The 26,468-nt window shown below is 46.3% G+C and overlaps 1 protein-coding gene across 3 annotated transcripts in view; it reads left to right on the top strand.

The window, feature by feature from the left end:
- The window catches only part of ZCCHC7 (zinc finger CCHC-type containing 7), a 116,976-nt gene extending 111,699 nt beyond the window's left edge, over window positions 1-5,277 (top strand). The window contains exons 10-11 of one of the 3 annotated variants that reach the window (XM_035567617.2): window positions 2,634-2,751; window positions 3,192-5,277. In XM_035567617.2, coding sequence (XP_035423510.1) covers window positions 2,634-2,751; window positions 3,192-3,640 — 567 coding nt within the window. In that variant the 3' untranslated portion in view covers window positions 3,641-5,277. The remainder of the gene's footprint in view (window positions 1-2,633; window positions 2,752-3,191) is intronic. The other 2 variants (XM_050716569.1, XM_050716568.1) reach the window with 2 other exon arrangements.
- The last annotated feature ends 21,191 nt before the right edge of the window (window positions 5,278-26,468 follow it).

Raw genomic sequence — 26,468 nt, forward strand, 5'->3', positions numbered from 1 at the left:
TTTTTGAAGGATAAAACCTTTCTGAAGGACTGAAACCAGTCCTGTTAAAGAAAAACAGAACGAAGCCATTACTACTAGTATATACACTAAAATGAGCATATACAATAAAAACTGAGTTGACAGGCTTGAACAAAAAATGAGACTGATTGCTGGCAATGGGTAAGGAGTATTTCACTAAGTTCTCAAAAAATGGCATTCGAGGAAAGCAGCAATACATGGTTACAAATAAGACTGCTTTTAAAATAATTAGTAAATATGTGGGAGGAGATGATAGTCATTACTTGAATGGAAAAGGTAGAAACTGTATAAAATGAATAACGGCATAAAATGACTCACGGTCAACATTTTATGGCTATCGAAGTTTAAAGAAGATAAGGTAGTATTTTTACTAGCATACAAGGAGCAGAAGTAGCCTCAGCGATGACTGAAAATGAAGAAGTCGGTAATAACACAGAAAGGCAGAAACACTCACCAGATCTTTCAATATGCACATAGAAAAACATCCAGGGTGCACATTGCATTATATAATGATAACCAAGTATTTGCCTTCAAATCACTAAACCTTCTTTACACAAATGGCTGAAGAAATTGGACTAGAGGGTCTGTGTGTTCATCTTTATGGTGATCCAGCTGGACAGGCAATACATTTGAGATTTGTACCTCTCACTGGCTAAGAAAAGTGAGCTTAAAATGAGTGTCTGAATTCATGCAGTGAGAGTTAAGAGGGAAAGTAAATTAATCAGCGACAGCCTATGGCATTATTCAGGCTGCAGCAAGTTTTTAAGGCAGCAGAGTTAAGGAACTATACAGTACCTGCAGATGTGCCTTGCATTCACATCCTAATATGCCAGTCACACAGAAATTTCTCCTGCAGGTTGGTAGCAGGCTCTCCTTTCCATCCTCTATATGTTATCTCCAATGGTGAAGACTGACCCAAGAGTATTTAGCAGTACAAAGTGTATGGCAGCAGTGGCAGCTTACTTGGGAGGGAAGGATATAGCAGTGCACAGACATTGCTGAGTTGATTTTTCAGCGAGGTGAAGTAACAGAGGAAAATATGAGTTCTGATTTTGGTGGTATGTGCATTTCATTCACTAGTGTATCGCTGTCAACAAATTAACAGCATAAAAAAATAATGAAAAGGCTGTATTTCTGCAGCCCAAGATTTCATGCAGCATCTCAAACACTACATTTCACAGATATCACAGAAAGAAGAATAAATCTTTCCATACTCCCGTGTAAAGCTAATCTGTGTTATCTTCAGTAAGCTCCTTGGCAATGTTTAGGGATAATTTTCTTTCTTTTATTCAAGATAGACAGCTTTGTGCCCTGCCTAAAGGCCACTCTTAAGCTTCATTCACATAAAACACAGGTATTTCAAGTGTCATTTCACTGCTTTCCTTTCCTCTTAAATCTGAAGTGGTAAATGGAGGAACTGGGAAAGGTGAGAGGGGATGTTTCTTTGCAGCACATGTTGGGTATCCACTATAGCTGAGTGGTTAAGGTGTTTAGAGTGAAATCCAGTCTGTCTTCTAGGGTATGTATATCTTAGATGGATAGCTACTGAGAACAGCCTCAGGTGACAGGTGGACTTGAACACCCTCTCCTAGGTCCCTTTCAGCCTGAATTCACAGCCTGGTAGGGCTGGAGCTTGCAGACATGGGCTCCAGCTTTGAGCTGCCTTTGCTTGTCTGCACTCATCCATGCACGTGGAGATCATCCATTGTCACTTAATCTAACGATACCTTTTTTGCAAACACCACAAAGAATAACATGATTCTTCATATAATTTCAGCCAAGCAAAGAGCAAATAAAAGCTGAGAAATATGACACACATGAAATGCATTTTTGATGTATTGTGCCTCTGAAAAGGAAAGGGGAAGACACAGGAGGACACACAGGGAAAGGGAGGGCTAGAGGTACGGTATGGTAGAAGTAGTAAACACTGGAAGGAAAGGTTATGGTGGAGACATGGTGACTGAAAGCTCCTGAAAGTTTCTTGGGAATGTCCAGACCCAGAGTTCATTAGATTAGGGCAGTGTCCAAGAAGAAGAGACATGATACTACAAAGCACGACAGATAACAAGCATAGTCATGCAGTTCTTGCTGTGTTAAAAGGATGCTCCCATACTTTCCCCTGAAATGATACAACTTAAAAAAGCTCTCCTGCAATTAGAGGTATTTGGCTTTCAAAGAGACAAGGCATGTGGTTGTGCTATGAGACCAGAGGGAGCAATAAGAAGCAGTGAAAGCAGGTGGTGGTGGAACCTGGCACAGCTATAGGCAGGATAGCCTTGTTCCCGAGATCTAACAGTGCATTTCCTAATTTGCCTCCTGTTTACTTCACGTTTGCCTCCTTCTAGTCCCCTGCTTTTAAAACTGCTATATATCTGTATTAATTGTGGGAAGACATGAGAATCCTTCCACTTGCTGCAAGAGGACTACAGTTTGTCTCATGGAATGCGTGTTTGTCTTGTATGCAGGAAGGATTGTTGGAACTCTAAAAATATCAGTGTTTAAAGAATTGTTTGCCACATCCTCCATAGGTACAGACCAGCACCTGCAGAATCCAGCCCATTTCCTTTCCCATAAAACTCAGCCACATCTATAGTGATTTAAAATGTGTTTTGCAGGAGTGCTTAGAAAAGCGGATGCATGGAAGCATGTTCCCCTCTTCTCCGTTCATCCACTACTATGATGATGAATGCGATCTCAAGAGGAGAGCAAACAGATTAAAAAGAAAGATTGCAGGTACAGCATGTTTGGGGAGATCCATTTGGTTTTCAGTTCTTTTAAATGTTTTCTTTTGTGCTTGCTACTTTCTGAAATACTGCAGGATTATTTTTGTGATTTGGGAAAAGCTATAGGAATTTGAAAATGTAGTCTGGGGTAGTAAAAGAATTGTGACTTTATTCACCTGTGTATCACGGAAATTTATTGTGTCAAAGTAACTAGGTGAGTGTTGTCACATGGTTTAATTCTAAAAATCCACTAATATTAAAGTTGTAATAATCTAGCAGGATTAGACTGTAATTTGTTAAGATTCTTGTCTGTTGACAGAAAAAAGAAACACCATGAAAAAAATCTGTCAGAGAAAACAGGTGGTTGTACTGACTCTATACACAGAGAAAGTTCTGATGGCTTGGGCACTAGATTTTAGCTTTTCTGAAATAAGATGATCTGTTTTACAGAACTACAAGAAGCTGGCCTTCTGCCACTACAGTCAGAGATACCATGGCAGGAAGAAAAACATGGGGGATACATCCATAAGAAAAAGAAGAAGCCTTGTAAAGAACATGGTAAACATAACAAAGATTATGAGTATCACAGAAAGACAAGGAAGTCCCAGGCAGACAAACCCAGAGCAAAGAAACACAGAAGTGATGTTGATAGGGGCCACAAGATGGAGGAAGACTTCCCTAGGGGGTATGAAAAGCAGACATCTAAGGGCAGCAAAAAACATCACAAGTCCATTTTCCAAGCACGTGGCAGCAAGACAGAGTATGCTCGGGAGTTTCTAGAAGCTGCTAAAAGGAAGAAGAAAAGGAAAAAACAGAAAGATGCTGTTCCTGATATCAATGAGAATTTATTCCTCATAAAACAGAGGAGGAAAAAGTCTAAACAGAAATCCTTCTGCTGATGAGGAAGTAGATGGGCAGCACTGCTGTTTACTAGCTCTGGCTCTGCCTGATGTTTATTTTTGTCCCTCTTTACACACCAAATTAAAATATGTCTCTGAATCTGGGTGGGCATGCCCATGTACAAGTCACACAAGAAGCATCCATCTCTGTTCCCAAAAGGGATGCTTTGTCTGTTGTGAACTGTTCACTTGACAGGCAGTTTTTAATGCTCGTGTCTGGAATGACTCACTTTTCAGCAATCCCAGGGTAGGCTGTAAATTCATTTTGTTTGCTTCTAATGGGAGGGAGTGGGAAGGAGGGAGGGTGCTCATGCAGGGTTTGGTAGGCTTTGTTTCTTCACTGGTGAGATGTTGCTTTACCTGTCAGAGCAGGATCTGCTTCTCAGGAGTGCAGTCCCTCAGACCTGATGCTGCAGAGAGGCTTTCACATTAGGGGGAGTCAGTGCAGACACAGGGGGATATGGATGTTCTCCTCAGTCACTCAGTCCTCTCCAATGCACAGCTGAGTGCATTCTCAGTACTCCCTTCTGTGCCTCCTGGAAGGTGCTGTGAAATTATAGCCTCGCACTTTGGGACATGACAGTCTCCACCTCACTCTGCAGTGTGATGCCATAAGTCTATCACCATCAGTGCCACAGAACTGGGTGCTGAGCACAGGTGAGGTCTGAGTGAGCTGTCATTGCTGACTAGTCAGCACAGCAGGAGAAAGCAGCTGAGAAAATGGAAATGAATTCACATCTCAAATATGTCCTTGCTCCCCTTGGTGTGGAAGTTGTTTCTGCAGAAATGAGAGCAGAGCATTAAAAGTGTATTTGATTCCAGACTTAAATGAGCTAAAATTTAGTAATTTAAATTTTTTAAGACAGTTATTTTTGTACTCTGGAGTTGAACAGTTATGTTGTTAAAAGCTTTCTAACAGTAAATGTTTGATCAAATGAATAATCCAAATAAAACTTTACATGAGGGATACCCAATAAATGTTGGTTTGTTCTAGGGTGTCTTGCATTGGGAAGCAGAACTACCTAAGAAGACGGTATCTGCTTCTCTTTCTTGATGTGGAAATACATCATCCTTGACAAGAGATTTTCTGGTTTTCAATAAGATATGACCTATATGTGACTGATGTATGACCTATACTATACAATAACACCACTTTTGCTAATCAAGAGATAGTAACTAACAGCACATTTTCACAAAAGTACATGTCATGCCTTACTGCTTACTAAGAAATTGGCCTTTGGCTACTGTTGTGTTTCAAAATTGAAAGAATTTGTAACTTGTACAGATGCAAGGCTGTGTCTGAGGAGAAGACATCTGAAGGGTAACTACGCTAGAAAAAATTGGGGGCAGTCTTTTTGCCAGTGCTATTTCACACTCCTTGAATTCATCAGCTTTTTTTATGGCAAGGTCCCCACCAAGAACACTAGAATTTCAGTGGCCATATCAATTCCTCTCAGAGGTGTTTGGAGCAGACCTAAACTTACATAATACTTGGGAAGCTAATGCCCAATTTTGCCTAAGTGCATCCTTCTTGACAACTGTGATTCTGTGAACTGAAATTTATTTTTGCTTAACTTCATCCATTACTTGATTGAAAACTTTGTTTTGTTATTTAAAAAATAAATCACATTTAGCCCTAGTTTAAAAAAAAAAAATAAATCCACTCCTGAAAAGACTTGCCCCTAACATTGAAACTCATCCCATCTGTTGTGTTCTGCATCCGTTTTTACTTATGAGTTCACTGTTGCATTTGAACAGAAGTCTGCAGCAGCCTTGAACTATAACAGCATGCAGACTGGTAGATAGGGAAGAAGAGTTGTTTTGGATTAAGTATTGAGGTCAACTCCAACTTTTCCAATGCGTCAATTTAATGACATGGCCAGCAAAGTCATCATGAGGTGAGTAAAAGCTCAGGAGACTGTGTCCTTGCAATTCTGTCCCTTAGCACTTCTTTGGACAGAAGTGTAGAGTATTCCCACAGGAAATTCTGCAGAAGATGGATGGCTCAGACATCAGGAGTTACCACTGTCTGGGAGTATGTAACAGGCCTGTACATCAACAGTGCCCTAAGGGTGACTGTATGACTGGTCTCAGAATATTGCGAATTACTGATTGTTCTACCTCTAGAGATAATTAGAAAACACATAAGTACAAAAACAGAGAATGGAGAACTGCCCTTAGCTGTGGTTAGGTATATTTTAGGGAATCCCCCACAATTATTTTCTCCACTGTTTTTGAAGCAAATATTCAGTAGTGTGTTTGTTTGTTTGTTTGTTGGTTGGTTGACTTGTCTTGGCTTGCTTTTGGTCTAACGTAAAAATGACTCAGTGAAATTGTGGCCTCATCATTCCATTCACTGTACAATATTGTGTCCATGCTCTGGAGGCTTTTCAGGTACACCATGAAGAACATCAAGAACAGGGAGTTATTCTGTTTCATTCCCACAAAACTGAAGCAGCTGTGTTTCCAACAGTGTCCAAGAGACAAAGGAGAAAATGGCAAACTGCAATAGCATCTAAGAGAGGGAGATGAGTCCTCACTCATCAACAGAGGTGTTTTACAGGTGCTGTGTTGTGTGTTGTAAAAGGAAGTAGACAGTCACTCTTAACCATGAACACCAGAGGGATGTTTTTCTGGTAGTCACCTGGGTAGCATGCCTCTTGAGATGTTCCCTGTGGAGATCTCTGAGCCTCGGCCTCTGAATACCCTCACTCCGGTATTCAGTTCCTCATTTGCTAAGAAACCTGCTAGGAAGTGCAATGTACACTTCATCCAGGCATTATGCAATGGCCTAATGTGCTGATGTGTTAGCAGTGTCAGAGGTGACTGGCAATGGAACGATGTTGTACATTGAAAACTCTCAACACTTTTATACTCAAAGTATAAAAGTATAAAAATATTAATACTGCCATGCTAGTAAGGCTGCTCTACACCTTCTTTTTTGTATACTTATGTTTAAGTAATTTGTAATTTAATTAATTAATAAGAAGAAGGGAAGAGCAACTGATGTCATCTACCTGGAGTTGTGCAAAGCATTTGATACTGTCCCACTCAACATCCTTCTCTGTAAATTGTAGAGACATGAATGGACGAGTCAGTGGATAAGGAATTGCCTGGATGCACCTCTCAGAGAGTTGCAGTCAGCACGTCAACGTCCAAATTGAGACCACCAACAAGTGGTGTTCCTCAGGGGCTGATACCAGGACCAGTATTATTTAACATCTTTGTCAGTGATGTGGACAGTGGAACTGAGTGAACCCTCACCAAGTTTGCCAAAACCAGCAAGCTCTGTGGTGTGGCTGACATGCTGGCAGGAAGGGGTGGATGCCTTGGCAGGCCTGAGAGGTGGGCCTGTGAGAACCTCATGAGGTTCAAGGCCACATGCAAGGTCCTGCATCTGGGCTGGGGCAATCCCAAGCACAAATCCAGGCTGGGCAGAGAATGGATTGAGAGCAGCCCTGAGGAGAAGGACCTGGGGGTGTTGGTGGACAAGAACCTCACCATGAGCCAGCAATGTGCACTTGCAGTCCAGAAAGCCCATATCCTGTGCTGCACCAACAGCAGCGTGGCCAGCAGGGCGAGGGAGGGGATTGTCCCCCTCTGCTCTGCTCTTGTGAGGCCCCACCTGGAGCCCTGCGCTCAGCTCTGGGGTCACCAGCACAAGGATACGGAAGGGAGTCCATCGGAGGCCATGAGGATGATGAAGGGCTGGAGCACCTCTCCTGTGAGGACAGGCTGAGGCGTTCAGGGTTGTTCATCCTAGAGAAGAGGAGGCTGTGGGGAGATCTTATAACAACTTTCCAATACCTAAAGGGGGCTATGGGAAGGGTGGGAAGGGACTCTTTGTCAGGGAGTGTAGGGATAGGACAGGGGGTAAGGGCTTAAAACTAAAAGACAGTGGGTTTAGATTAGATATTAGGAAGAACTTCTCTACTCTGAGGGGGTGAGGCCCAGGCCCAGGCTGCCCAGAGGAGCTGTTGCTGCCCCATCCCTGGCAGTGCCCAAGGCCAGGCTGGATGGGGCTGGGGGCAGCCTGGGCTGGTGGGAGGTGTCCCTGCCCATGGCAGGGGGGTTGGAATTAGAGGACCTTTAAGGTCCATTCCAAACCTAACCAAACTATTCTACGATTCTATGATAATGGAATATTTATATTTGATATATATAGTATATATACACTGATATACAGTATCAGGGACAGCATTGTGTTTAAGAGATATAGATGTCTTCAGGTTGCCTGTGTGCAATTTAAGGTGGTGTTCTGGTGTGAAATGACTGAGAGTGTTCTGTAACTCTTCCCTCTAAAATTAAGGTGCGTGGCTACTGTAACTGGCGTTAAATCAGCGAAGAGTCCATGCTGAGTTGTTTCTATGAGGTTCATTGACCTCAGCCAACTCTGTTTTACCTTGGGACTCTTTTATGGATTTTTTCAAATTCGTGTATGTGCTATTGAGCCTGAAATGTTTTGGGAAGCTAAGGGTGAAAAGTTTAAGCACGGTTGGTAACTTATGCAAGTGCTTGGGTGAACCCACAGAAGCCTGGTAGTAGACTGTGTCCTCTGTGGCAGAGAATATTGCAAGCATCAAATCATATATTTGTGTGGAGAGCATTTCTGGCTTTCTCTATGACTACAGCAGCTGCCCTGTCATGCAGATGTCTAGCCTGGCTTTTGCTGTGGTAGATGTCTGTTGTGTGCGGTTGCAAGACAGTGAGTTAAAGCACAGAGAATGTAGGATATTTGGGACCATGGGAAGAGAAAAAGGTGAAACAGCAAAATTTGGAAGCAGATGGGAGCTGGATGAAAAAACTCCCTCTAGCAACAGTGCAGATTGAAGGCCAGGAACTGACTGGGAAGTGAGGCTGCAGTGAAGCTCCCAAGCTGAACATGAGACAGAAAAGCTGTAGCAAAAGAAACAAGACAATACAGCAGTGTATACAAAGTGGAGTATTAACCACAATTCCATTTTGGTCATGGCAGGTTAAGATACCAGCCCAAGGACTGACTTCTGTCAGGCATGGCACTTCAAGACAGAGCAAACTTGCTGCATAGTGGCTGGAATCAGAGGGTCCAGATAATGCAGCTAGCATAAAAAGACTGAAATGGATGAGGCACTTTTATTTATTTTTATTTTTCCCTAGAGAAAAGGAGGTGTGTAAATAACATAAAAAGGAAGACAGCCTTTCTTAACATGGGTGAGTAGGACAACAATACACAGTCTTAATATACAGTGAGAAAGGTGTAGATAAGACACTAGGAAAAAAGACCTTAAAATGGTAAATAAAGGTAGCAGAGGACTGCAGAGGATTGTCTGAGTTGGCCATGGAGTCTTGCTGGCATGGTTGAAGTAGGAGTTGAAAAAACATACGCTGGAGAAGACAGAGATCATTGAGGAAGCAGATGAGTGAATGGACTGCTGAGAACCCTTTCTTCAGTAGTCTCTCTGAGCAGATTCATCCTGCCCTCTCTTCCACATCAGCAGCAGTGTCCTGCTCTGCTGCTGGGCAGAGTGGGGTCAGACATGTCCATGGCCAGATACTACTGTAATTAATAGTAGTAGAACCAAGACAGTTTACATCCCACCGAGTGCATTGGACTGTCATGTCTGCAATAATTGGTCTCCAACCTACGGTAGCACCGGAGTGCCTCAAACTCATTTCCTTACATATCATAATCAGTGTATTGAGCTCCAGCTTTGAAATCTTCCCTCACACTGAGCACTGGAGCCTTATTACATGTGGAAGAATGTAATAAGGCAAGAAGGATTTGTCTCATGCCAGCCAGCAGGACTGTAGCAGGAACCATACTTGCCAGGAGATCGATGTGTTGGATGCTGTATACACCCAGCCATGAGTGAGTCTGTTCCCCCACAGTCAATAAACTATGTGGACAGGTAAGGAAATCATCTTTGCTTACCTGCTGGGGAACCCATACCAAGAGTGTCCGGTCTACGTGCTCGGCTTTTCGTGGCTGTGCTGCAGGGCTCCACTCATGGGTCTCTTCCTTGTGCTACTTGAAACAAAATAGTTTGCATTCAGCACCAGCAGGCTGTCACTGGTAATCCGTGCCTCCCGTAACTATCAGTAGGTTTTCTGTCAAACAACAAATGAATTTTACAGAACTTAGTGCAAAAATAATAAAGGTGAAAATGTTTTTGGATTAGATGAAAAGGACACGATAAGGAACATGACAAAAAGGGTTGATGTAATTTCTACCACCAAAATATTGCTACATTAGGGACTAGTGAAAGGAAAGCACAGCATTAAAATCCTGTTCTGTACCAGGTGACTTGAAGATTGGGCTACTTTCAGCAAGCTCCATTTTATCCTATTAAACTAAAATGTACTTCAGCCTGTCATTCCTCCCACCTGCTATTTTTCCCCTCCTTAAAGGAACTGTCACTCTTTACTCCAGAGATGCCTGGGAGTGCAAAACATGCTTATCCCTGGAGAGGATAGTGTATCAAGGTCACAGTTGATGTGCACTGGTAAAGCAGCATAAGGAAACCTACATTGCGTGAATAAATAAATGGCTGTAGCTCAGCCCAGACTGTGTGGAGGAGACAAGATGGATGGATCAAAAGGTCAGAGTCTTGTTTGGTAATGGGGGTAGTTGTCCCAGGAGTGACGAGGGGAGAAGAGAGTATTTGGTATAGCATTTGTTGCAGTCACTGCACAGCAATGTTGAAGAAGGAAGGACTACTGTGATTTGAGGTGCACATCTCCACAGGATACTTGTGTGCATTAGAAAATAATTAAATATGTCTTTGTAACAAAGTCAAACAGAAGGTTGGCTTCTTTTTCAATCTTTTTCCCTAAAGTCTGCTTAAAAAATGTTGTGTGGGTATGTATAGATATTTATATATTTATATATGTACATAAAAGCATGAGCTATCTTAGAATCTGCTGGGAGTCATTTAACCAAGCAAGTCTGAGCTACACTGTGACACTCAGCTGCTGGGAGCAATGACCAGCATTTCAGATGACAAAAACCACCCCATGTGCCCGCACACCACTGGTGATGCCTGGGGTATTGTAGCTGCGTCCCTGCCTGGTGCTCACATGCACAGCCCCAAAGTCTGAAAGTAAAGGCTGAAAGGTGACCCGCTCTGATGTCACCAGTGTCATGTGTGTCTCCAGCCAGGTCATCGGGGAAACACCAGGCATGAGCAGCGTCCTTCTGGAAGCAGTGCCAAAATTTGGAGAACTAAACTGCTGAGGTGCAGTCACATCATGGCCTGACCTGAGCTGTGCTGCCTCCTCCAGGCTGGCACTGTTCTGCCAGTGCCATCACTGAGTAAATCACAGTAGTCTTGGCCCTGTCTTGGCCCTGTCTTCTCCAGAGCAACATCACATTTGCTAACTCATAGAATCATGGAGCAGTTTGGGTTGGAAGGGAGCTTACAGACCACCCAGTTACAGCCCCTGCCATGGGCAGGGATGCCTGCTGCTAGACCAGGCTGACCCCAGCCCCATCCAGCCTGGCCTTGGGCACTGCCAGGGATGGGGCAGCCACAGCTTCTCCATGCAGCCTGTGCCAGGGCCTCACCACACTCAGAGGGAAAAATTTCTTCTGAATATCTAATCTAAATCTTGCCTTTTTTCAGTTTAGAACCATTGCTCCTTGTTCCATCGTTATTGGCTCCCCTCCATCTTTGCTGTAAGACTTCTTTCTATGTTGAAAGGTTTGTAATGAGGTCTCCCTGGAGCCTTCTCTTCTCCAGGCTGAACAACCCCAGCTCTCTCAGCCTGTCTTTTTAGGAGAGGTGCTCCAGCCCTTCATCATCTCTGTGGCCCTCCTCAAGACTCTCTCTAATAGGTCCATGTCCTCATGGTGCTGGGGGCCCCAGAGCTGAGCACACGGCTCCAGGTGTGGCCTCACGAGAGCAGAGCAGAGGGGGACAATCCCCTCCCTCACCCTGCTGGCCACGCTGCTTTTGGTGCAGCCCAGCGTACAGTTGGCTTTCTGGGCTGCAAGCACACGTTGCCTGTCCATACCTGATTTTGCAGTATTGCTAAGTCATTCTCTGCTGGACTGCTCTCCATCAATTCATCATCCAGTGAGACTGTTTGCCCCTGGGAGGTCCCTGCATCAAAGCTTTGACTCCTGAGCGACTTGCAGCATCAGGGTATCACAGCAAGGAGATGTGTCCCAGTCCTGCACAGGCAGAGACTGCAGTGTGGACCGGTGGGGTTGAGTGTCCTGATGTTGCCCAGATGGATGCTGAGGATGAATGCTGGCCCCCTCCCAGGCTGGTGGGATGAGAAGGGAGGGATTATCTCCCTGTTTTATTGGTGCAGAGTCAAAGCCTGGTCAGATGCTTGCGCCCAAGGCCTGTCTGCATAGCCAGGAACCAAGAGCAGACATGGCCCCAGCCTCTGTTAATACCATCACTCAGGCAAGAGCTACACCTCTGGCTCTGCAGACTTGGCTGAGCACACAGAGCTTTCAGTTCTCTGTCTCGGCCAAGAAGTAGTATCTTTCTGAGAGTGATTTGCATAGCGTTATGGGGCTTTGCTGTGCCTTGCAATGGAGCTCACTGGCTTTGGTCTTCTTCATTAAACATAGCTCAGAGGACAATGGTGCCTCCCCGCTTCAGAAACCCTAAGACCTATTTGTCTGACTAACACTTCATTTTGTTTTCAGACTAGCCAAAAAAGAAAAGGAAAAGGACTATTTCCCACCAGAGCACAGTAGGACAGGTAAAAGCCATGCTGTTTCAGGACCATTTTCTCACTATAGCACGAAAAGTGGATCTGCTGCACTGGTTTTGTCCTTCTAAAGCCTACATGCTTAATCCCCCCTTCAGAGGCAGCAGAGTTGGGGTCTGGGTCACCTGGACAAGCTATTGAGCTGATCCCAATAAGCAGTGGGTATAATTGCACAGTGGTGTTGCAGAGAGCAGGGCAAAAATGACTGACTTCACATCTTGTCATGTTGTTTCCTCAGCTGCTCTGGACTAGACCCATGACAAGCAAAGTCCTGCCCATGGCCACCTGGCTAGCCCAGCAAACCTTAGGACTGATCTTACTCTTACCAAATGACAGTTTTTGTCCCATCTGCAGTCAGTCAGCAGCTCTTCCAAGAGTGCTAAGTTTTTGCCCTGAGGTCCAACCAGTGCAAAAATCAATCCAAAATTCAGTTATCATGGGTCGGTGGACTGGGAGGCCTCAACGCATCAGGTTTAACCAGTCCAATCAGCAAGAAAGGGCACTACCACACCGCCCTGTTTCAGAGGCACCTTTTAGACAGGAACGCATATTTCTGCCAGCAAGTCAGCAACAACACACCAGAGGCTGTCCCTCTCCCAGAGTTAAATCTGCATTGCCTGTAAAGAGATTTTCATCTTCCTCGCCAATTCCTTGCAGATGCTCTTCCAAACACCCTCACCTCCCTCTCTTGCTACATGTACTGCAGTGAGGGTGCAAAGAGCATGATCCAAAGCCAGCAAAGGGACTGTTCTTAATTTTAAAGCAGCTGAATTTGGCTCACACTGTGTGCATCTGCTTGGAAGATTATTTGAGGAGTGAATTGAAATGATAATCTGAATTAAAGATTGTCCCCTCTTTTGCTTCAGTGAAAGCATCACCCAACATTACGGAGGACAGGCAGCTTCTTTTTGGATCTTTGGCAGAATGAGGGCTGGCCACAGGTCTCTGGTTATAATTATAAAAAATAATAATAATAATAACAATCAGCATATTTTATCATCTACAATTTCCAGCACCTAGCATAGCTTATTGTTGCATAGAATTTCTAGAACTACACTAGAATCACTAGTTACACAAGCTTTTCTGTCACCTAGACCCCTGCAGATTGGGTTAAATTCTTATCAACTGGTGCAAGATACAACCATAACCTAGACTCAAGCTTTACATAAAAGACCAGAAGTCACTCAGTCACTGCTCAGAGGAGGAAGACAACAGCGGAGGTGCCCCTGTTCACCAGGGGACCACAGGTTTTGCTGTCCAGCAGCAGCAGCTCCAGTCTAAGACCCCCTTAGGGCTGGTAGCTGCCTGCTTCTATAGACAGCGCTCCTGGAGCTGTTATGCTTCCCTGTCCCAGGACCAGTGTCACCATCTCCTGGCAACCCCACATGTGGGCCTTGGTACCGCTAGTGGGCCCAACCACCCTGTCAGTGTGTGCTCCCCATACCTCCTGTTGGCTCAGCACCTGCATCTTGATAACACTAATGCCCTCTGTCACCCTGACAGGGGGCATCCCCACAGCCTGGAGCCAGAGAGGGGGGAGAGAGAAGGGGGCAGGGGTGTATGTTAACAGCCTTCTTACATAATATGGATATTTGCTTTATTGTTAGTCATGCTAACCACACTGCTGGTGTCAGGAGCAGGGTTACTGGTCATGCAAGCCTTCTCAGGTGTCCTCTGGGTGGGAACCTCTCTGTTCAGGAGGTATTAAACAAGGCAAAATACCACACTTCAAGCTAACAAACGAGTGAGGGAAGCTGCCCACATTGATGAGGCTGCTCAATGAATTGCTGCTACCATTGTCATTGGATGCAGTTTCTAAAGCAATGCTAAAGCAAGGGGACTAACATCATCATGAAAGCTTGTCTCCAGCACTGTGACTTCCTAATCAGTAGGTCCTCTAAAAATTCATTTTTATCATGTTCCTTAGGGCTTAGGAAGAACATAAGCTCTAAGAAACCCACTGTGTGAGAAATTCAGTATATGCTGAAGCAGGCCAAGCAAAGCTTTTATCCTTCCCATCCTCTTTGCTTGCATGTTAAGAGGTTTCTATTGAACTCCTGGTGGATTTTCTATGCACTATGGTTTTTCATTTTGTCTTACAATTTTTCCTTTAATGATTTACTTTCAACAAAAGAACAAAGTCAACATCAAGTTATAAAATAATAGCAGTATATTTTTAAAAACACACCCACACATTCTGCACTTTAAAAATTTTTAAAATATGTTTGAAAGGTAAAGGTAAGTGTCACTACCTAAACTGCATGCTGTGTGAAGATTATACCCCTCAGCATTGTTGGAGTGCTGATTTGATGCCTAAGAAGTCCTGCTTCTTTGTCTTTCACACGGATGAGGAAAAGCCACAGGAAGTTAGATTAATGCTTAACCTGTGAGTGCCTTGACAGGTAAATGTACTCACAGTAGTGTGGGTGCCTGAGGAACTTCCAGAAGAGTGCCAGTGCTGCTTCATCCACAGTCTCTACAGAAGACTGAACCAAGAAGACACAGGCTAGTGGCTGCACATCACCTCTACTTGTGGCCTCTGGCATGGATGAAGATGTCCTGGAGAGGGAAAGAAAAACTCATCGCATGGGTATAGTCTTCCCAAACCCTTTGCGGTAACAGGAATTCAACACTGGCAGTTTGCGCAGCTCACCAGATTGCCTCACCCTCAGCAGTGCTTCCCAGGTAGGAGAACCACTGCAGCAGTGGGAAAACCAGCAGCCACCCAGGTGGCAAAAAGAGCCCCACAGCCGGCTGGAGGGGTAACCGTGGCAAAGCAGAAACCTGCTTAGTCCATCTCACAGAGACCATGGCACAGCTGTGCATCCCCCCCCAGCTTCCAGCTGGGTGTGCTGGGGACACAGAAGGTGCCAACTGAGAACACGCAATCCCCAGGCTCTGCGCCGCCACCCAGCTGGCCTGGGTTTTGTCTCTGTGCCCCACGTAATGCTTGGCTGTGTTCACTGGAAGAGATGCAGACTTTCAGACAGTTACAACTGGCTGGGGCACTGCGAGGCACGGCAGCCAGTAATTGCACTTTTTTGCATTGCAAAATGATTATTAGCACCTCAGTTCATTATCAAAGCAAATTTAATTTTTCAATGTAAAGGAAGCAGTTGTATTCATAAAGGAAACACTGTTTATATAGCCAGAAAAAATTAATTCATGACAAATGTAAGGAAAATTAATAGTCTTTAACCAGGATAATATTTGACTGTGTCTAATTGTGCTTTGCCAGTTAAAGTACACTATCATCTTTATGAAGTCCTGACAGAGATTCTTGCAGAAGAATTTTACACTTCTGATGAAACTGCATTTAAACATTTTTTTTAATTAACCTTGTACCAGTCTGGTCGAATCATATAAAAAATGTTGTGGAAACTCAAAATTCTCTAGTGTATTTGTGCATTGGCAGAGGCATTGTGTACATTCAGGGAGGGCTTGTCTAATCCAAACCTGTTCAGGCAGAAAAAGAGAAAAGGGAGAGGAGAAAACAACAAGGGCAGAATGGCTCATGGGTGTAAGTGCACACTGGCAGATCCCTAGTTCTTAAAGAAGAGGCATACATGTGTGTGAGAAGGAGGGTGGTAAATCAGAACAGGAAGTTGCCAACATTGGGGGTGGTTCTGCACTTCTCTTTGAATGGGAAGCCGAAGAACTGGGGTGAGCTTTTCCCTGTGGGTTCTGATGGCCCCAGACAGCAAGAGTCCCTGCACCTCTCTGTGGACTCCTGCTGGCCCTGCTGTCTTTCTTCATACTAAACAGGAAGGGAGAGCACCACCACATCATCACAAAAGCCCAAAGGCTCCTCACCAGGCATGTACCCAAGCACATTCAGTCAGGGCAGGACAAGTGCCCAGGTGATTTCACCAAGCAAGGATCCCCTGGCAGATCTTTCTCCTTAGTCTGACCTCAGTGCATGGCACCTACAGACAGGGGTGGCAGCAGAGATCCCAAAAGTGGAGGATTCAGCAGGCACTGTGGGGATCGAGGTAGGGTGAAATCTCACAGACACATACATGCAGGGATTGACGGTTGTCCCCAGAAATTCTCTGGCAAGCACATGCTGACACACAACATTTTGAACGATAGGCTGCTTTCACATAGGAAGAACAGGTTCGAAAGACGACGCACAAACACAAACAAGGTTTGACATGCTGTCTTGGGTCAGAACAACCGAGAGCATGTATCTGCCTGGTTCTGTGAAGATTTCCACAGCCCCGGCTGGGGCCCAGACTCTCTATGGCACCAGCTGTCCTCATCTCTTGGACATCTTTTGAGCAGATACAATGCCCAAGAACAGGAGGACAGCTGCATCCTTCATGTGCAGAAATCCCAGGAGCAGACCCCGAAGACAAGCTATCAGCTCATTAATACATTCCCTGTTACGCTTGGGAGCAGGTCTGTCAGAGAAGCTGGTTACAATATTCACACTGGTCTCACTGGGTCTGTGTAGGTACTATGGCATTCTCCAACACTTTTCCACCAAATTACTTATCAGACCTTAGGGTGCCCAGTGTGTTTACAGGGACATGGAACTCTGAGCGAGCCCTGGGCCACAGTTGCATCTCTACCTCTGTATTGTCTGCTGGCTGCCACTGCTGCCCAGTGCCTGAGCAGGACACCACTTGCCTGGGTCTTCCTGGTGATGTATTGATGCTGCCCATGCAGGGAAGACTCTGAGGCCTGCAAAGAGGAGCTCCAAAGCCGTACTGGAGAGCCTCCATGCCACACCTGATGAAAGCACTGGGAAGGCAGGACAGAACCCTCACTTTCTTTGTGGGATGTGGATGGTGCAGAGAGAATATCTGTCCCCTGTGCCCTACCCTCAGCCCCACAGACAGTCCTAGCCTCCCACCTTGCCACCATGCAGCTTGGCTCAGCTCTCCTCAGGACAGCTTGGAAACACGCCATCTTTTCAACTCAGCCTGCCAACTTGAAGCCAATTTGCATTGGATAATTATTTTCAATTAAGTGATAACAATCCTGTTCTGAACAGAAATAATCTTGTCCAAAGGCCAAACAGTTTATCCTGTCTCGGAGATGAGGCTGCAGCTTTGTGAAGGTGCACGTCAGTGTCAGTGCCGTTATCATCTCTGCTATGCTGAAGGGTACGGCCCCATGCTCAGGGAGGGCTGCACTAAACCCCATGCGCTAATTCAGCCTTCTTAAAGTGGCCCACACTGGTAATTGGTTCACGCGCTGGGCCTTTAACAGGACCTGCTTCTTCCACACAGCAAGCATGCAAGGTGACCCCTTCTGCCCCCAGGCACTGCAGTGATCTGAGGGTTTTGAAACCGTGGTGGGTTTATTCATATCACCAGGTGGGAGCAGAGCTGTTTTTCATTTGCAAGCCCACTGTTGTCCTCTGCTCACGCCTCCTGCCGTGAGGAATGCAGGCACATGCTCCCCACAGCAAGGGACTCCACCAGCCGCGAGGTGCAGTGACAGGGCCCGAAATCCCCACACAGCACTCCTGATGGAGAGTACTGCATTACTCACCTGAGAGCCATCTGCTCAGCATCCTCCTCATGAGGAACACCTGAACTCTGCAGAAGCTGGCAGCAGAACCTTTCTCTTGGTGCTGGTTGTTTACAAGTGTCCTTTACATTGGGCAGCAGCCCAACACACAGTCTCTCACTGCAGCAGGCAGCAAGGTGAACGTTCCTCTGAGGAGTCTGCATGTAGACTTTCAATCCGTAGGTCAGCATTACTGTGAAAAGACCAGTGAGAGGCTCTGCTGCCACCAAAATAGAGCATAGGCTGGGCTGCCTGCCCTTCCCTCTCCAAACCTTCCATCAGTTAGAGGGAACTGCCAGGGGTCTGTTCTGGGAGTCTTGCAGCTTCAGCAATTTGGTTGACACTGGCCAAAGGATTTAATAGGTGCTAGGCGGGCTAGCAGTCAAGCAGAAAGACAGACAGATGAAAAACCCAATGTCATACACCATTTTCCTCAAGGAAACAGACAGACAACTCTGTCTGCAGTCCTCTGGGATTGCTGCGGGCCAGCAGAAGGGGCCGAGAGGCTGGGCAGAAACGGCCCTGAGCAGCGTTGCCAGCTGTGGCCATGGCTGTGGCTCTGTGGCTACTCCATGGCTCCCCCCCATGCCCTCCCAGCCGTCAGTGCTGCCGTCTGCAGCGGCACAGCAGGGAAGTGGAGATGCAGGGGTCATCCTGAGCACAATGGCTCCTGTGCTGCGGTTTGCTTGATAGAAGTTGTTGGTGGGTTTTTATTTATTTGTTTATTTTAATCCACCACAGCCCAGTCAGCTGGGAAGATTGGACTCCAAAGCGTCTGCAAGTGAAAAAGAGCAAATCCAATATCTTTTTAGTGGTGTTTTTATATTCAAATTAGACATAATCTCCATGAATAAAATTACTGTTCCCAAAGGGATCATGCCCGATTTAAATGTATAAAATGTCATTAAAAGGGCACTGGTTTGCTATTAAAATTAAACTCCAGCAAACCCCCAATGTCCTTTGTATTACAGTTTTACAATTAACCCAGAGATGTTGGAAATAATAGTTTAGATGTACAATCTGGTACTGTACAGTATAGTGCATTGTTTCTAAGACTGCAGCCAGTCTTACATCACCATCACCACACCAGAGTGGGGCATGACAGGGCCTGACGAAACTCCCTGAAATGGGGCGTCCTTTGTCCTGGAAGCAGGTCCAGTGCCACCCCCTGCCCTTGGATTCTGCTGCTGGGGTGGTCCCATCCAGGACAAACTGACACAGCAATACCACAGCTGGCACAAGCTGCCATCTCCCCAGGTATGTTGTGGCACACCCTCCCCTTTTGGGCCAGGAAAACTGCCCTGGCTCACACCAAGCAAAGGAAGCAGATCCCCTTCCTTAAAGTCTGGCCACCTCAAAAGCAAAATGCCCTGGGGAAAGCATGAGGGAGGGGGATCAGCACAAGCAGTGCATTGTAAGAGAAGATTGGGTTCAAAATAATTGTGAGGAACCCAAACATACAAAACTCCATGGGACCCAACCTGATGCATCCCAGGGTCCTGATTGAATTGGCTGATGCCATTGCTATGCCATTGTCCGTCATATTTGAAAACTCACGGCAGTCAGGTGAAGTCCCCGGTGAATGGAGAAAAGGGAATATCATACATATTTTTTAAAAGGGTAATAGGGAGGACCCTGGGAACTACCAGCTAGTCAGCCTCATCTCAGTGCCTGGTAAAAGCATGGAACAAGTCCTCCTGGGAGGTAGGTCAAAGCATCTGGAAGACAGGGAGGTGGTTAGAGATGGCCACTATGGCTTCACAAAAGCCAAAACATGCCTGGCTACTCTAGTGGCCTTCTACAATGGACTGACTGCATCAGTGGACAAGGTAAGAGTAACTGGTATCATCTACCTGGACTTCTGCAGGGCCTTTGATACAATCCCCCACATTCATGCCTCTACATGGGAAATACATGATTCTGATGGATGGATTATAAGATGGATAAGGAATTGGCCAGGTGACTGCATCCAAAGAGTCAAATGTTCAATGTTTAAACGGAAACCAGTAACAAGTACTGTCCCTCAAGTGCCTGTGTTTGCACCAATACTATGCAATATCTTCATTAATAAAATAGATAGTGGGAATGTGTACATCCTCAACAAGTCTGCCAATGATAACAAGCTGAGCAATGCAGTTGATATTCTGGTGAGAAGGGATGCCGTCCAGAGGGAGCTGGACAGGCTTGAGAAGTGGGACCATGTGAACCTCATGAAGTTCAACAAGGCCAAATGCAAGGTCCTGCAAGTGGGTTGGGGCAATCCCCAATATCAATAGAGTTGGTGAAGAATGGATTGGGAGCAGCCCTGTGGAGAATGACTTGGAGGTACCGGTGGATGAAAACCTCAACGTAGGTCAGCAATGTGCACCACTAGCCCAGAAAGCCAGCCATATCGTGGGCTTCAACAAAAGCAATGTAGCCAGCAGAGCAAGGGAGGGGATTGTCCCCCTCTGCTCTGCTCTTATGAGACCTCCCTGCAGCCCTGTGCTCAGCTCTGGAGCCCCCAGCAGAAGAACATGGACGTATTAGAAGTCCAGAGGAGGCCACAGAGATGATGACGGACTGGAGTACCTCTCCTAGAAAGATAGGCTGAGGGAGTTGGAGTTGTTTAGCCTGGAGAAGAGAAGGCTCCAGAGAGATCCTATTGCAAACTTTTCGATTCAGAAAGGAGTCTTACAAGAAAGCTGGATAAAGACATTATACTAGGGCCTGTAGTGACAGGACAAGGACATGGTTTCAAAGTGAAAGAAGGTAGGTTTAGATTGCATGTAAGGAAGAAATTTGTCACAATAAGGGTGGTGAGGCACCGGCATAGGCTGCCCAAGGCCAGGCTGGATGGGGCTTTGGGCAACCTGGTCTAGCAGGAGGTGTCCCTGCCCATGGCAGGGGGGTTGGAGTTAGATGATCTTTAAGTTTCCTACCAACACAAACCATTCTCTGATTCTTTGGCTTCCAAGGTGAGGTAACTCAGTTTTTGCAATGGCTTGCATTGTGAGGATGACAGCTATCAAGGCAGGTTGACGTCTTCCCCAGAGCGACAAAGAGCATGTGTGTTGCCCACACAGCTCTACTCCTAAATGTGTGGTGCTGCAGAAAATGCCCCACAATGCCTGGCCCTCCTGCCTCTCCTGCACACCCCCAAGTGCTGTAGTGCCCTGTCACTGGCACCCAGGACCTCATTTGGCTTCCCAGAGAGTGAGGCACAGCATCTGTGGAGGATACTGTGCAAGTCCTGACTGCCCCTTCCATGCCATGGGAGAAGGCTGATGGCAGCAGTGGTGGCCTGAGAAAGTGGGAGAGGCATGGCCAGCTTGGGAAGCAGCATGGGGAGCTGTCCCTATGCTGTCTGCCCTGCTCTGGCCACAGCAGTGGCACAGGGAGCCTGGTGCTGCTCCCCAGGGCAGGTCCTCCCCAGAGTGGAGCAGTTTGTGCTGCTTAGCAAAGAGCTCAAAGTAGAGGCACAAGAAGTGGGGTGGGAGGAAGGAGGTCTGCCTGCCCAGGTCTGTCCTGACACAGCCTGCCAAGGGGGCTTCACATCACCGCCCGCAAGCAGTTCACCGTGAGGATCTGCCTCACCCCCAGTGAAGGCATCATTCATTTGCTGGCATTTATGGTAACCCCAACGGCAGAACAAGGTAATCCTGAAAGGTCAAAGCATTAGCAGGAATGGCCTGCTCTGTCCTAAATGCTGGTGGTCTTGCTTTTCTTGCCTGGGCAGATTGGAGCTTTTACTGGATATTGATCAGCATCACACAAAGCTGCTCCTGATCCAACATGCAGCTGGATATGGCTGGCCATTTTCACTCCACCAAAAGTATGTGACTGTAATTTCCTATAAGGTCTGGAAGAACAGAGAGGCCAGCTAAGGTCAGCAGGAGATGCTCTTTTGGAAAGCTGACCACTGAGTCACTGGTCTACACTGAACTCAGGTGTCTGAAAATTTCGGCCTCTTTTGCTCAGATCTGGAGGGAAATAAATTACTGGACACTTCCCAGACAGCTGCTGCTGTTGCAGAAAATGCACATCTGGCCCCCCCCTTCCTCCAGGAGAAGAGCCGATTCCCAGTGCAGTCACACCAATGGCAGGATGTCTGTCACCGACCCTGCTGGCCCAGCAGAGATGCAGACTGAGACCAGCACTAGGCATGGCCATGGGACCATTCCCCTTCCTTTCACCTTCAAAACCCAACCTGTTGAAAACCTAGGGTGCTCGTCCTGTAGCTGCGGCTCACACATGGGAGAGCTGGGAGGGCAGCTGCAGGCAGTGTGCAGGCAGAAGGGCGTGGGCAAAGCTGCAGATGTCCAGCAGCACTGTGATGGATCTGGCAGCACACTGCCAGCACCCCAGAAACATCACAGTGTGCTGGGCCAAGGCCCATTCGCACACTGTGACCTTACAGACCTGAAGCAGTCTTGCTCCCAGAGTCAGTATTGTGCTGTATACATAAACATCTATTCCCCAGGAACGGATTTCTCAGAAAGAGTCTTTTTTCTCTACCAAATAATTACTATGCATTAAAGGGTATAATGCATATTTAAATACGCATTTAACTGTCAGAGTAAGCAGGTGAGTGAATACGCATTTTGTAAAAGTAAGTATTTAACTAATGCGCAATTAATGGGGCAAAACATTCAAAACTATTTACTACTTGTGGGAACAGAACACCTTCCAAAGCATTTTAATTACTGCAATAGTATTCTGAAAGCAAAGACCACATTTGATTTTCCTTGCTCTCTCTTCTTTTTCACAAACAATAGAAAAATCATGTTAAAATCTATTTCTTACATGTGTAGAAGACAGATGCTGGGCTCCTGGAAAGGTTGTGACCAAGCAATCATCAGCAACAGCATTTCAGAAGCGAGTACCCCAGGTTTGGACATTGCAAAAACAAACCCATCTTCTGGCTTGTTCTTCTATGAGATGAAGCTGGCAGCCTCTGGGGGACACACAGAGAGGAGCGCCATGAAGAGGGGTTCTCCCTAGCAGGTGTGCAGGGACATGAAGGTGCTGCAGTGCCAGTGGCCTCAGAGCACTCCTCCAAAAGCTCGCCATCCCAGCTACCACCTTGGGAAGTGAGAGGCCCTGGGCATGCACCCACTGCAGGCATCAGTGGGAACCAGCATCACAGTGCTGTTGGCCAGCTTCCTTCTCCTGTCATCTGTCTGGCAGTTGCCTGAATTACTGCTGCAGCTCATAACACACTTGCAAACAGCCTGCATTCATCTGAGGGAGGCATTCATCTGAGACATGCAGCCCAAATGCCCTGCTTGTGCTTCAGATTAGCCTTGTCATTGTGTTTATGAGGGTAAGAGAATTTTTCACTGCTGCGATGTATTCCCATTAGTCATTACACAAGATGCTGCTGGAGAGAACAGGGAAAAGGCTTCTCCTATGCATGACTGAGCTGCAAAGGCCAAATCAAAGGGACAGTAGTGTCCTGGGTAATTCTCACCTTGATGTTCATGTCAACGCTTGATAAGGCATGTAACAAAAAATCTGTTTCCATTCCTGCATGCTACTGGACCCCACCCTGAGCCCAGCCTCACAGCCATGAATGCCACCAAAATTTCACTGATACAGCATCTCTGCCAGGTGCCTTGCACCTGCAGCAGCAGAGCTGGTGGGACTGGGGGTCTGGTGGCTCACTCTGGAGCTGTTGGTGCAGGGCTGTGGCAGTGGCCGGCAGCAAGGCACACACACAAGCAAAGACAGCAGGGCTGTACCACTAATGACCACAGGTGCAGCAGGCTGAGGCCATCCTCTGGTCTCCCTGACTGGTGCCTCCTCCAGCACCTCCTGGGGCTCTTTGTAAGTGGCCAACATCTGCTTTTTCACCCTGTGGAGAGACAGGGACCTGTGGGTCCGCGGTGCTCCTGCTGGCTGTGCAGGAGGCAACTCCTTGTGCACCAGGTGGCAAGACATGCGTGGCTGTCCCAGGGGACCCTTATCACACTGGTTTGGTGGAAGGCTTCCCAGGGCGTGCCATTGCTTATCTGCTGCTTGCCTGCTTTTCCCCTCCACAGGGGAACATGCGGGTCTGCCAGTGGCTGCTGCACTCAGAAACCCATGTGAGGACCAACAGGAGCCTGATGTATAGGTAGCAGCCAAACGTGGTGCTAAGCCTGCATCTTTACAGGCTTCTCCTAATGTGCAAAGCTGCATTGAACAGCTTGCCACGACTTCTGCGTGTACCCAGAGACCAAGAAACAAGCATGCATTCAAGATTCCCCCCCCTCATTGTTTGCACTGCATGCCCTCCCCAAGCACTTTTTGTACATCTTGCCCCAGGGAGGGAGTTTTGCTTCTATTGTCAAAGAGAAGCAGCAACGTAATGAAAAATACATCTCTTTTTTAAAGGAAGTTTCCAAATTTATGCTAATGCCTGAATGCTTCTGAGTCATTAGGTGACTGACAACACACCAGGTCATATTTTGCTTTAAAATACATGAATCCAGAATGGAAATATTGGCACATTTCGCATCTACCAGTCTAGTGGGGAAATGCCCCCATCCGGGCATTTACAACGATAGATTGCATCTAAAACAGTTCTGAGTTCAGTCCTGACCACTAATGCTCTGTTCAATCGTATGAAAAAAGCCCTTTTTAGTTCTTAAAAGGAAAACAGTTTAATCATTGTAAGAAACTATACCTTCAGGGTATCATTTCAAAAATACAGGCAGAGATTAGAAGGGATTTGTGAGATTGTGTTTATTCCCAATTTAGGTGCTTTCCATAAATTAATTATAAAAGCAAGCCCAAGCCAGTCAGAAGTACACTGGGAAATTCTCAGAGTGTTAGTCATTTTCATGCAGTAATATTCATGCCATCTGCCTGCCTTTTTTCTCTTTTCTCTAAGAGCTCCATTGTTAACTGCAGCTTGTTTTCTTTTGCTGCATTTAGTCCCTCTCCCTCTCACCCTACTGCAGGTAGTTACCCTGGGCACACTCTTATATTTTTACTGAAAGAGCATCAAAAAGAAGGTTTGTTTTTGTAGTTGGCATTGAAGCACAGCAAAATGCTCTTCAACAAGATACAGCCACCACTCATTCACATTGTTCCCGTTCAGAGGATTCGCTCCTGTGTGTGTGCTGTCAGATTGCTGAGCTCCCAGTTGTGGCCAGTTTACAGAGTGCCATGGGCTGGAGACTTCCTCCTAGACTCTCCAGTGGGGAAGCATGGGGATGGTGCCAAAGCTTGCCCCCGTTCCTTCACAAAGCAAGGTTTTCAGTCCTAAAAACAGCTTTGAATGCAGTGTGTGAGTGGGAGAATCTCTGAGAGGAGTGGCACTGCCTGTGGCTGTGGGATAAAATAGGACAGGTTGCTGATGTCTACATGTGTTGTATCAATTTAATGCAGTCAAAGACTGATTTTTGAGATCAGTATATAATCAAAACGATAAACAGATGCTGAGTGTCTCCCAGCTGAGTTTCCAACAGCCGTCATCAAATCTCTGAAAAACAGTCAGCAATATAAATCTAGCAACATTGTCCAGGATGAAAACTCATCCGGTAAGACTTTGAGACAAAAGATAATCAACTGAAATAAATAAATAAATAAATAAAAAGGGAAGTGTGAGAAACAGTCTGCAGCCAATAACACAGGCTCAGCTAAGGATGTCAGTGAAGTAGTGTTTTTATATTTTTATTCATGATTGCAATGACAGGTGTCCTGCAAGCAGGAGCACGCAGCAGAAGTGTATTATAATCTGACAAAAGTGTATCATAACCTGATTGCTCCCATGTCGTCATTGACTGAGTACTACAGGTTCACAAACTACTCAATGCTTGTTACTATACCATATATGTACAATTTTATTTGACCAACCTTTAATTTCTCCATTTTCCTTTTTTTTTTCTTCTTCCCTCATGACTGGAGGGGACCAAGATTTTTTTGTTGTTGCTTTTGCTGATTCTGCAACTGCTTGTCTTGGCTCCTGCTGGCTAAAGACCTAGTGGGCAGATGGTGTGCTCCATGTGCAGTTCCTGCCTCCCCTAGCCTAGGAGGGGTCCTGGACATCCGCAGGGAGCCAGGAGAGTGGGGAAGTACAGGTCCCTGGTAGAGCAACCCTAGTAAGGGCTCTGACTCTCCATGGGACAGGGCAATCCTTGTGTATGTAGGAGCTGAGGGGCAGCACGGAGCACTGCTTGGAGCTGCAGAGTGAAAGGCAGGAGGGATGGCTGCTGTAGCCTTATGAGGGGCCACAGGAACACACTTTAAGGCCCTACCGTGGACCAAAATTCTTCTGTTGTAAGAGGTACGGACAATGACAAGAAGGATGACTGATGGCACAAACAGCCCCTTCTCTCAGCATGCCTCTGTGGGTCCTCGCCTCCATGCTTCATCCCCACTGTCCCTCCAATGCCTGTAATATCTTTAGGGTGCTTTGCAAATCCCTGAGCCTACCTGAATCTAGCATTCACAGGACAAAGTGGCCAGAAGATGGCAGAAGCAAATGCTCAGCAGATTAATCCAGAGGCTTTGATTATCTGATCCCTTTCACAGTCGTACCACAGCTGCCACAGCTACCACATCAAGATGTGGGATTCTGGTGACCCTAGTCCTACCCATGGCTACTAAAGCAAGCTGCAGGGATCACAGGCCT

Source organism: Cygnus atratus, chromosome Z (assembly GCF_013377495.2).
Source record: "Cygnus atratus isolate AKBS03 ecotype Queensland, Australia chromosome Z, CAtr_DNAZoo_HiC_assembly, whole genome shotgun sequence".
In the NCBI taxonomy this organism is placed as follows: Eukaryota; Metazoa; Chordata; class Aves; order Anseriformes; family Anatidae; genus Cygnus; species Cygnus atratus.